Source organism: Chiloscyllium punctatum, chromosome 32, assembly GCF_047496795.1.
Source record: "Chiloscyllium punctatum isolate Juve2018m chromosome 32, sChiPun1.3, whole genome shotgun sequence".
NCBI classification, from domain to species: Eukaryota; Metazoa; Chordata; class Chondrichthyes; order Orectolobiformes; family Hemiscylliidae; genus Chiloscyllium; species Chiloscyllium punctatum.
Window position 1 is genome coordinate 59,005,423 of NC_092770.1, and position 12,376 is coordinate 59,017,798.

At 43.2% G+C, this 12,376-nt stretch overlaps 1 protein-coding gene across 7 annotated transcripts in view; it reads right to left on the reverse strand.

The window, feature by feature from the left end:
* dgki (diacylglycerol kinase, iota) overlaps positions 1-12,376 on the reverse strand; it is a 235,012-nt gene that overhangs the window by 54,231 nt on the left and 168,405 nt on the right. For 5 of the 7 annotated variants that reach the window (XM_072552472.1, XM_072552476.1, XM_072552473.1 and 2 more), the window contains 4 exons: positions 11,786-11,859; positions 8,024-8,135; positions 7,453-7,652; positions 423-485 (listed from right to left, as the gene is read on the reverse strand). In XM_072552472.1, the coding sequence (XP_072408573.1) occupies positions 423-485; positions 7,453-7,652; positions 8,024-8,135; positions 11,786-11,859 (449 nt within the window). The remainder of the gene's footprint in view (positions 1-422; positions 486-7,452; positions 7,653-8,023; positions 8,136-11,785; positions 11,860-12,376) is intronic. The other 2 variants (XM_072552477.1, XM_072552474.1) reach the window with 1 other exon arrangement.

Below are 12,376 nucleotides of genomic sequence, written 5' to 3' on the forward strand. Positions count from 1 at the left end.
AATACAATGAATTATGGTAATTCTTAAAATCCAGAGCGGAGCACGACAGCTGGCAGACTGGAAGACCTGGAGCAGAACAGAAGACCGGCACACTGACTCATAAATGTTGATCTATTATCTGTGAAGAGCTAGGGTTGATGTTTATACGAGACATATGGAACATTCCAGATTTTTAGCCAAAAATAGGAGGTGGACTTAGACATGAGATCAACCACGACTCGAGTATATTAATCGAGTACCTACGGTATATAAGACATCAGAGATCCAGCTCTCTGTTTTCCTTCAATCCCTTACTCATTGTGGTCTTTGATATATTGTGGTTTCAGTGGATTTACTTTGCAATGCATTGACAGAAAAAGAGATAGCAGGGAGCATGACCAAGACTGTAAAGGTGTCAGTGCACAGGGAGAATTGTTACTCACAGAGTGAAGCTATCAGGAGGAGCAGAGACCCGTCTGTGATCAGCATGCTGCACCTTGTGGATACTGTCGGGAATAGCACACCACGCCAGCCATGGATCAAGGAGGACCATGGGAAAGGAACAGACTACTTTTAGACATTGAAGAAAGCAGAGCAAGGTCAATCATTTGCATGCATCAGTACTCAGTGTAGCAGATGGAGGAGGCAGTGATATTGTGGCAATGTCACTAGTATTCTAAAGGCACAGGTTCACATCCCACCAAGAAAGCGGTGGCACTTAAATTCAATTAATTGATAAATCTGCAATTGAAGGCTACTTTTACTGATAGTGACTGTGATAAGTTGTCATAAAATCTCATCAGGTTCATTGATGCCCTTTAGGAAAGGAATCTGCTAATCTAGTCTACATGGTCACACCTAACACAATGTGGTTGACTCAACTGTCCTGTGAAATGGCAAAGCAAACTAGTCAGTTCTACCAAACTACCACACTTTGGTAGAAGATCATCCACTTTGACCTCGGCACTGGAAGGGATAACGATATAGTCAACCCTGCTAAGTCCTCTTATGAATACCGAGGATCAAATGCCAAAATTGGGTATGACATAGTCATAAAGTCATAGAGTTATAGAGATGTACAGCATGGAAACAGACCCTTCGGTTCAACCCATCCATGTCAACCAGTTATCCCAACCCAATCTAGTCCCACCTACCAGTACTCGGCCCATATCCCTCCAAACTCTTCCTATTCATATACCCATCCAGATGCCTCTTAAATGTTGCAATTGTACCAGCCTCCACCACTTCCTCTGGCAGCTCATTCCATACATGTACTATCCTCTGTGTGAAAAAGTTGCCCCTTAGGTCTCTTTTATATCTTTCCCCTCTCACCCTCAACCTATGTCCTCTAGTTCTGGACTCCCCAACCCCAGGGAAAAGACTTTGCCTATTTACCTTATCCATGCCTCTCATAATTTTGTAAACCTCTATAAGGTCACCCCTCAGCCTCCGACGCTCCAGGGAAAACAGTCCTAGCCTCTCCCTATAGCTCAAATCCTCCAACCCTGGCAACATCCTTGTAAATCTTTTCTGAACCCTTTCCAGTTTTACAACATTTTTCCGATAGAAAGGAGACCAGAATTGCACGGATTATTCCAACAGTGGCCTAACCAATGTTCTGTACAGCGGCAACATAACCTCCCAACTCCTGTACTCAATACTCTGACCAATAAAGGAAAGCATACTAAACGCCTTCTTCTCTATCCTATCTACCTGCGATTCCACTTTCAAGGAGTTGTGAACCTGCACTCCAAGGTCTCTTTGTTCAGCAACACTCCCTAAGACCTTACCATTAAGTGTATAAGTCCTGCTAAGATTTGCTTTCCCATACTCTCTGAATCATATCTTATAAATAATGTCCAACACAACACCATCAACATTCCTGGATCCCATTGAGAGGACAGACATCAGAGGTGGGAGCTCTAGAGTATTATCAAGGTGACAAATATCAGCAAGATCCCCTCCAAGCCCCTTCACTATCCTGACTAGGGACACTATCATTATTCCTTCACTGATGTTATGTAAATTTCCTGGAACACTCTTCCTAGCAGCATTATGGTGACCCTTCCACCCCTCCCCACTCTCATCCTTCTTCCCCTAAAGAAATGCAGTGGTTCTAGAAGGCAGCTTGCTGCCAGCCTCTCCAGGACAATCAGGGATGGCCCAAAAAAGTGTTTTTCACATCCCACAAATAAAGTAAGAAAGAAGAGGTAGGGCGGCACGGTGGCACAGTGGTTAGCACTGCTGCCTCACAGCGCCAGAGACCCGGCTTCAATTCCTGACTCAGGCGACTGTCTGTGTGGAGTTTGCACATTCTCCCCGTGTCTGCATGGGTTTCCTCCGGGTGCTCCGGTTTCCTCCCACAGTCCAAAGATGTGCAGGTGAATTGGCCATGCTAAATTGCCCGTAGTGTTAGGTAAAGGGGTAAATGTAGGGGAATGGGTGGGTCGATTTGTACACAAGTCAGATCACCATGTAGGACAACACAAAGTAGCTGTTCGTGAGTACAGGAAACGTTCATACATCATATATTTAAAATTACACCCTTGGATTTGTGATTACGAGCACTCCTAAGTTAGAAGTTTGTAACTAAGTGACTCCCTGTGTCAGACGGAGGAGGAAATACATGTGTTTAAAATTTTGACAACCTCATTGGAAAAATTGTATGGAACTTCAGTTTTGTTCTCTTTTCACTTCTTCAACTGAGTAAAACCAGACAGGATGGAAAACCACCATTGTACTCAAACTTATCAATCATTCGCCAAGTGGGTTAGGTTAAAGTGTCCTTGTAAAGTTTACAAACCTTATTGTGAAGACATTGGTCCCCATGTATCCAGTCCAACTGTACAGGTTCTGTCTCTGTCAGAACTTATCCTAATGCCCAAAGCCTTAGAGCCATACAGTCCCACAGCACAGTCATAGAGTCCCACTTCGGCCCAAACTGGTCTATGCCAACCAAAATATCCATCCACATTAACCTCATTTCTATGTACTTGGCTCATATCCTTTGAAACCTTTCGTATCCATGTATTTGTCCTAAATGTCTTTTAAATGTTGTTAATGCACCCACCTTAACCTCTTCTGCTGGTAGCTCATTCCATGTGCGTAGCCCTCTGTGTAAAAAGGTTGCCCCTCAGGTTCCCTTTTTTCTTTCTCCTCGAACCTTAAACTGATGCCTTCTAGTCCTCGGTTCCCCAATCCTGGAAAAAAGACTTGAGTGCATTCGCCCTATCCATGCCTCTCATAATTTATACACTTCTATGAGATCTCCCTTCAGTCTCCTCCGCTCTAAAGAAAAAAGTCCTAACACGTCCAACCTCTGCCGATAACTCAGACTTTGAGTCCTGGCAACATCCTCGTAAATTTTTTTTTACATTACTTACAGTGTGGAAAGAGGCCCTTCGGCCCAACAAGTCCACACCGACCCACCGAAGCGCAACCCATCCAGACCCATTCCCCTACATTTACCCCTTCACCTAACACTACAGGCAATTTAGCATGGCCAATTCACCTAACCTGCACATTTTTGGACTGTGGGAGGAAACCGGAGCACCCGGAGGAAACCCACACAGACACGGGGAGAATGTGCAAACTTCACACAGTCAGTCGCCTGAGGCGGGAATTGAACCCGGGTCTCTGGCGCTGTGAGGCAGCAGTGCTAACCACTGTGCCACCGTGCCGCACATTTTCTGCACTCTTTCCAGTTTAATAACATCCCTCCCATAGCAAGGTGGCTAAAACAATACGCCCAAGTGCAGCCTCATCAATGTCCTGCATAATTGCAACATAACTTCCCAACTTCTATACTCAATGCCCTGGTGGCGATGGCCAGTGTGCCAAAAACCTGCTTCACTACCCTGTCTACCTGAGACTCCACTTTCAGAGAGCCTTGCACTTGAACTCCAAGGTCCCTCTGTCTCACTACACTTCTTAAGGCACTACCATGAAACTCCTGCCTTGATTTGACTTGCCAAAATGCAAGACCTCACACTTATCTATATGAACCCCCATTTAGCCTTTCTTGGCCACTTCACCAACTGATCAAGGTCTGCTGAAATTTCTGATAACCTTCCTCACTGTCCACAATACCACCTATTTTAGTGCCATCAGCAAACTTACTAATCACGCCTTGTACACTCTCATCCAAGTCATTGATATTGATAACAAACAGCAGTGGTCCGAGCACCGACCCCTGAGGCACTCCACTAGTCAAAGGCCTCTATTTGACAAGCATCCTTCCACTATTACCCTCTACTTCCTACCATCAAGCCATTTGCATATCCAACTTGCCAGTTCCCCCTGGATTCCATGCGATCTAACCTTCCAGAGTAGCCTATCATGTGGAACCTTATCAAAGGCCTTAGTAAAATCCATGTAGACTATCACCCTGCCCTCATCAACCTTCCTGGTCACTTCATTAAAATAACTCTAACAAAGTCAGCACAAAGCCATGCCGACTACTCCTAATTAAACCCTGTCTTTCCAGACGCATGTATATCTTATCTCTCAGAACCTTCTCAAGTAACATACCTACCACAGAGGTTTGGCTTACTGGTCTATAGTTCTCAGGCTTTTCTTTGAAGCCCTTGAATAAGAGCACAATATTCGCTACCCTCCAGTCTTACGGGACCTTGCCCGTTGCTAATGACAATGCAAAAATATCAGCCAGGGCCGCTGCAATTTCTTCTCTAGCCTCTTGCAGCAATCTGGATATATCTGGTCAGGACCAGGAAATTTATCCACCTTCATACATTCTAATACATCCAACACCTCCTCTATAGTGTTATGGGCTGTCCCAAGGTATCACCACTAACTTCCCCAAGTCTTCATGTCTTTGTCCACAGTAAACATCGAGGAGAAATATTTATGGAGAACATCGCCCATCTCCTGCAATTCTACACTTAAATGTCCGTTTTGGCCCTTGAGGAGTCCTATTCTCTTGTTATTTTTTTTCCTTTAATATACTTAAAGAACCTCTTTGGATTCACCCTAAACTTCTTGGCCAAGGCTATCTCTTGCCCCCTTTTTGCCCTCCTGATTTCCTTCTTCAGTAAATTCCTGTATCCCTGTATACCTCCCTTGATCCCAGCTGCCTGTACCTGAGCCATAGCTCTTTCTTTTTTCTGGTCAAAGCCTCAATATCTCTTGTCATCCGGGGTTCTCTACTCCTGTCAACCTTATGTTTCACTCCCACAGGGACATATAGGCCTTGAACTCCAGGTATCTCACTTTTAAAGGCCTCCCACTTGCTGGATGTCTCTTTGCCTGCAAAAAAACTACTCCAATTAACTGTTGCCTGTCTAATTCCATAAAAATTTGTCTTTCACCAATTTAGAACTTGAACCTGTGGACCAGATTAGTCCCTCTCCATAATTATTTCAAAATTAATACAACAATGGTCACTGGTCCCAAAGTACTCCCCCACTGTCACCTCAGTTACCTGTCCTGTCCTATTTCCCAAGAGTAGGTTGAGTTTTGCCCCTTCCCAAGTAGGCCCTTTATATATTGCTTGAGAAAAACTTCCCTGAAAAATTCCACCCCATCTAAGCCCTTAATGCAAGCCCTTCTTTCCCTCCTTTTGAACAGACATCTTAAATGTTAAATCTCGTCTCTCTCTCTCTCTCTGCACCTTCTCTGCAGCTATAACACTGTATTCTGCACTCTGTTCTGCGACCCTTTGTATCTGCCTATTGAGCACACAAAACAACACTTCTCACTGTATCTCAGTATGTGACAATAATAAATCAAACAATTGTCTCAAGCACCATTTGTGATGTTAAACAGAGAAGGAGAAGTTAGATACAATTTTTAAAGCTAAAGGGATCAAAGGATATGGGGAGAAAGTGGAAATACTGTGTTGGATGATGAGCGACTATCATAATGAATAGCAGAGAAGGCTTGTCTGCCTTGTTTTTTCATTAGGTTCCATCCCATTTATAGAAACCATCCCAAAGTGTGGTGAAACATGACAAACATGGGTGAGAGGCTTGCACAGTAGGTGTCCCATCTCCCAGACTCTCGGAGGGCATCTTCCAGCCCTCTGCTCAGTCTTTTTTGCAAATTTTTAATTCTTTCTAAATCAATTTAGTCATCTAATTTAAGAGAGTTTCATACTAAAACCTAATCTAACATAATCCTTGAGAGTGAAGACAACAAAGTATTAATTCTTCCATACACACCGCGTCCTTTGTTACATGTCCTTGAGCTTTCATTAATGACCCAGTAGGCATTGGCAACTCGATACTCTTCACTTAACTGAAAAGGTTTGTTTGCTTCCTCCCACAAGTACCAGTTCAGCAATCTATTTCTCCATTAGCCTTTTACCCATTCCATTCAGCGTTCTTTGCACCTTGTTCTGGTGAGCAATAGATGCTATTAATCAATAGAGATATTTTTGTTTACAACCTCCTTTTCTTTGAGATAATTGATTAGTGACTTTGACCTTATCTTTTCATACTCTCTTCTGTTGACCATTTTGTCTCCCATTTTCTTAGCTTGATTTTTAAAAAAATTCCAATTGATTTCCTCATCAGACTCATTAGCAGCCAATAAGGTTAGCCAGTTTATGCATTCCACACCATTTTAGTGAATTTGGTTCTTCTGAAATTGGAGGTAAGTCATAAAAGTCCAATTCATCGCATTGTTTTTTAAAAAAAATTCTTTCTTGGGATGTTGCCAGCAAAGTCAACATTATATTCTGCATTCTGTTCTATTACCATGATATATTTATGTAAAGTACAATTTGCCTGTATAACATGCAAAATGATACTTTTCACTGCAACTCAGTACATGTGACATAATAAATTAAATCAAATCTAATCAAAATCACCCTATTGGCCCTTGAACTGAATGGTTTGCTCGGTCATTTCAGAGAGCATTTTAGGAGTCAACCATACTTCTGTAGTCTGGAGTGACCTGTGGACGAGACCAGGAAAGGACAGCAGATTTCTTTCCCTAAAAGATATTAATGAATCAAATGGATTTTTACAACAATTGATGATAGTTGTCATGGTCACCATTATTAAGGCCAGCTTTCAGTTGCAAGTTTATTTATTGAATTTAAACTCCACCTGTCCAGGTGCTAGATTTTGAACCGAAGTTCCCAGACATGGGCCCAGTGGCATTACAACTATGCCAATACATCCCCTCTTAGCCAACTGAAACGTCACAACATTTTCCAAGGAATAAACAATAAAAATTAAAAGTTATGACAGAAGCAAGATAAAAAAACCATAGGACTGATTTCATATTAGAGAAACAACTGGGGTGGTTTAACATGAGGGTCACTAAAGCTCAGCCAATGGGAGAGGGTAAGAAGGAGAGTCCTACACGATAACATCAGCTAGTGTGGGAATTGATCTCAGGCCAGTAGCATTATTCCTCATTACAAACCAGCCCAGCCATTCAGCCAACTGAGCTAACCAATCCCCAGTGATGAAAATAATCCCAAGAACTGAAGTAGGAGGCACTCACTCATTCAGTAGTGGCATGGAGGTTCTCCGCTTGCATTTTTGCACCATATTGGCCTGGTTCCTTAGTGAGATCCGGATGACGGATGGGCTTAGCCGGCATGGCTCCCCATCCACCTGCATGGGGATTGTCTTGTAAGTGGTGAGAATCACCTCTCGGCACTGGTGGAGCCGCTCACCATGTCCCCCGACTTGCAGTGCAGCCTGAAACAAACAAAACAAGTATTATCATTTTCCTAAAGTAGGGACCAATGCTCTACAGACTGTAGAGGCCACAAAGTCAAACCAGAAACATGCTTTAAAGTGATACATGATCAACGAAGTCCATGAATGTGTGTGTGTGTATTTGTATGCATGTGCATGTGTGCACCTGTGTGTGCCTTTATCTGTCAGCATCTGTGTGTGTGTGTCTATGTCTGTGTCTGTGTGTAGTTGTCTACAATCTTTCTGGAATAGAATATGTGAATATTGTTGCTGGTTTAAATCTAACAGTCTGCTGCAATTCAATTAAAAATTGACCTCTTGCAAAACAGGGGTGGGAAACTCGCTTCAGCAATCTCAAAATCAAAACTCACCAGAGATGCCATGGTAAAGCCAATGACCTCAATGCATCCATCATCATGCCGCTGTGGTTCAAAGTCTCGATGATCTCCGGGGTTACCCCAAGGCATTGTGCCTGCACAATACCTGCAATAGATATGTCTTACTCCAGTGTTCATTTGATTCCAATTCATTGTATAAAAGTCACTTGTAAATGGAAGTTGTTGTTATTAAGTCAGAGTTGTTCAGCAGAGAAATAGACCCTTTGGTCCAACTCATCCATGTCAACCAGATATCTTAAATTAATCAAGTGCTAATTGCCAGCATTTGACCCATATCTGTCGAAACCCATTTATTCAGCCATCCTGGTGCCTTTTTTATGATGCTTTTAAAAAAGTTGTTGTTGTTTACAAGGATGTCAATACATTATTGTTATATAGATATTTTGCACAGAAAACATAGAATCAAAAATGCCTATGGATTGAAAGGGCATTGAAGTCCTACTGGGGGAGGGAGCAGAATTTTGTATGTAACACCAATTTCAATCCAATAGACAATAGTCATTAGGTGCAGGAGTAATCCTTTCAGCCCTTCAAGCCTGCACCGCCATTCAATATGATCATGGCTGATCATTCCTAATCAGTATCCTCTTCCTGTTTTATCTCCATAACCCTTGATTCTACTATCTTTGAGAGCTCTATCCAACTCTTTCTTAAATGAATCCAAAGACTGGGCCTCCACTGCCCTCTGGGGCAGAGCATTCCACACAGCAACCACTCTCTGGGTGAAGACGTTTCTCCTCATTTCTGTCCTCAATGGTCTACCCCATATTTTTAAGCTGTGTCCTCTGGTTCGGCACTCACCCATCAGCGGAAACATGTTTCCTGCTGCCAGACTGTCCAATCCTTTCATAATCTTATATGTCTCAATCAGGTCCCCTCTCAGTCTTCTAAACTCAAGGGTTTACAAGCCCAGTCGCTTCAGTCTTTCAGTGTAAGGTAATCCCGCCATCCCAGGAATTGACCTCGTGAACCTACGCTGCACTCCCTCAATAGCCAGAATGTCTTTCCTCAAATTTGGAGACCAGAACTGCACACAGTATTCCAGGTGTGGTCTCACCAGGGCCCTGTACAGCTGCAGAAGCACCTCTTTGCTTCTATACTCAATTCCCCTTGTTATGAAGGCCAGCATGCTATTAGCCTTCTTCACTACCTGCTGTACCTGCATGCTTACCTTCATTGACTGGTGTACAAGAACACCCAGATCTCTCTGTACTGCCCCTTTACCTAAATTGATTCCATTTAGGTAGTAATCTGCCTTCCTGTTCTTGCCACCAAAGTGGATAACCATACATTTATCCACATTAAACTGCATCTGCCATGCATCTGCCCACTCACCTAACTTGTCCAGGTCACCCTGTAATCTCCTAACATCATTATCACATTTCACCCTGCCACCCAGCTTAGTACCATCAGCAAATTTGCTAATGTTATTGCTGATACCATCTTCGATATCATTAACATATATTGTAAAAAGCTGCGGTCCCAGCACGGATCCCTGTGGTACCCCACTGGTCACTGCCTGCCATTCCAAAATGGAGCAGTTTATCACTACCCTTTGTTTCCTATCAGCCAACCAATTTTCAATCCGATCTAGTACTTTGCCCCCAATACCATGCGCCCTAATTTTACTCACTAACCTCCTGTGTGGGACTTTATCAAAAGCTTTCTGAAAGTCCAGGTACACTACATCTACTGGATCTCCCTCGTCCATCCTCAGAGTTACATCCTCAAAAAATTCAAGAAGATTAGTCAAGCATGATTTCCCCTTCATAAATCCATGCTGACTCTGTCCTTATCCTGTTACTACTATCCAGATGTGCCGTAATTTCATCCTTTATAATAGACTACAGCATCTTTCCCACCACTGAGGTCAGACTAACTGGTCTATAATTTCCTGCTTTCTCTCTCCCACCCTTCTTATAAAGTGGCACAACATTAGCCGCCCTCCAATCCTCAGGAACCGACCCCGATTCTATTGAACTCTGGAAAATAATCACCAACGCATCCACGATTTCCCGAGCCACCTCCTTCAGTACCCTGGGATGTAGACCATCAGTACCCTGGGACTTATCAACCTTCAGACCTAACAGTCTCTCCAACACCAAATCCTGGCAAATATAAATTCCCTTAAGTTCAGGTCCTTCAGCCACTGTTACCTCAGGGAGATTGCTTGTGTCTTCCCCAGTGAACACAGATCTGAAGTACCCATTTAATTCTTCTGCCATTTCTTTGTTCCCCGTAATATATTCCCCTGTTTCTGTCTTCAAGGGCCCAATTCTAGTCCTAACCATTTTTTTGCCTTGCACATACCTAAAAAAGCTTTTACTATCCTCCTTTATATTATTGGCCAGTTTACCTTCGTACCTCATTTTTCCTCTGCGTATTTCCTTCTTAGTAATCCTCTGTTGTTCTTTAAAAGCTTCCCAGTCCTCAGTTTTCCCACTTATCTTTGCTGTGTTATACTTCTTCTCTTTTAACTTTATATGTTTCTTAACTTCCCTTGTCAGCCACGGCCGCCCATGCCTGCCCCTGGGATCTTTCTTCCTTTTAGGAATGAACTGATCCTGCAACTTCTGCATTATACAAAGAAATATCCGCCATTGTTTCTCCACGGTTATCCCTGCTAAGGTATTGCACCATTGAACTTTGGCCAGCTCCTCCCTCATAGCTCCATAGTTCCCTTTATTCAACAGACGTACTGTCACTTCCGACTGTACTCTCTCCCTCTCGAATTGCAGATTGAAGCTTAATGTATTATGGTCACTACTTCCCAATGGCTCCTTCACTTCGAGGTCCCTGATCAATTCTGGTTCGTTACACAATACCAGATCCAGAATTGCCTTCTCCCTGGTCGGCTCCAGCACCAGCTGCTCTAAGAATCCATCTCGGAGGTACTCCACAAAGTCTCTTTCTTGAGGTCCAATACCATCCTGATTCTCCCAGTCTACCTGCATGTTAAAATCCCCCATAACAACTGAAGTAACATCTTTGCGACAGGCCAATTTCAGCTCCTGATTCAACTTACATCCGACATCCAGACTACTGTTTGGGGGCCTGTATTGACTCCCAAGAGGGTCTTTTTACCCTTAATATTTCGCAGCTCTATCCACACTGACTCTACATCCCCTGACTCTAGGTCCCCCCGCGCAAGGGACTGAATATCCTCCCTTACCAACAAGGCCACCCCACCCCCTCTGTCCGTCAGTCTGTCCTTACGATAGCATGTGTAGCCTTGAATATTCATTTCCCAGGCCCTGTCCACTTGAAGCCACGTCTCAGTTGCCAAAAAGGACTAGAAATTGTGGTCAAGAGTATGGTTGCCTGCCAGTCATCTTCTCAGAATAATATAGCACAGAAAAACAACTCTTCAATCACCATTAAGGGGATGTGTTTGGGGTTTCTGGGGCTACCACATGAATTTAGGACATGATTCCTTCGTTCGGTCCATTACCATCCCGTCTTTAATTGCTCTTGCCACGTGTCCAATAGATGTAGGATTTGACTGTGTACATTGGCAGGCAGAGATACCACAATCAATCTCAATCTTTCAGAGCCCAACAGATTTCCAAGAGGTGCATTATTAGATAATGGGCAACCTCTCCAATACCTTGGCTGAGATCAGCCCACTCAATGGGGATTCCATTTCTGCAAAAGAAGCTGTACATCCCTTAAGGCCATGCCTCCAAGGGGCTCTGTAACTAATCCTGCATTTGGGAATTTATTTTCCTTACTCACCTGGGAATGTTGAGGAAGACGATACACTGGAATTTCAGATCCTGGATTCTGGGTGTCAAATCTGTACCATCACACTAGAATTAAAGAGAAAAGATTATTGCTGGAGACTGCGCTTTCATTGCACCACCACAAGGTATTTGACTACATGGCCAGTGATCCAATATTACATCAGCAGTTGACACATGTACAGGAAGAATGTTACTCTGTAGGCAATGAACCTATTGTTTTATGCATTGATTGCACATTCTACACAGCAAGCATAGATTTATAAGTAGCTGAAAATGTGTTGCTGGAAAAGCGCAGCAGGTAAGGCAGCATCCAAGGAACAGGAGAATCGACGTTTCGGGCATAAGCCCTTCTTCAGGATTTATAAATAGCCTAATTTTATCAAATGAAAAGCAATGTCGGTCTGCACAATAACCACTTAGATTGCTGACTGGACAGGTTAATACATACATATAAATGTTAGTTGATTAAGATCAACCTGAATGGCATATCCTTGTCCTTTAAGCTAAGAAATTTCATTTGAGTGTACTCCCATTCAATTCATGTACCAGCTGAGGTTGCATGAAGGTCCTGCCCTCTCAATTT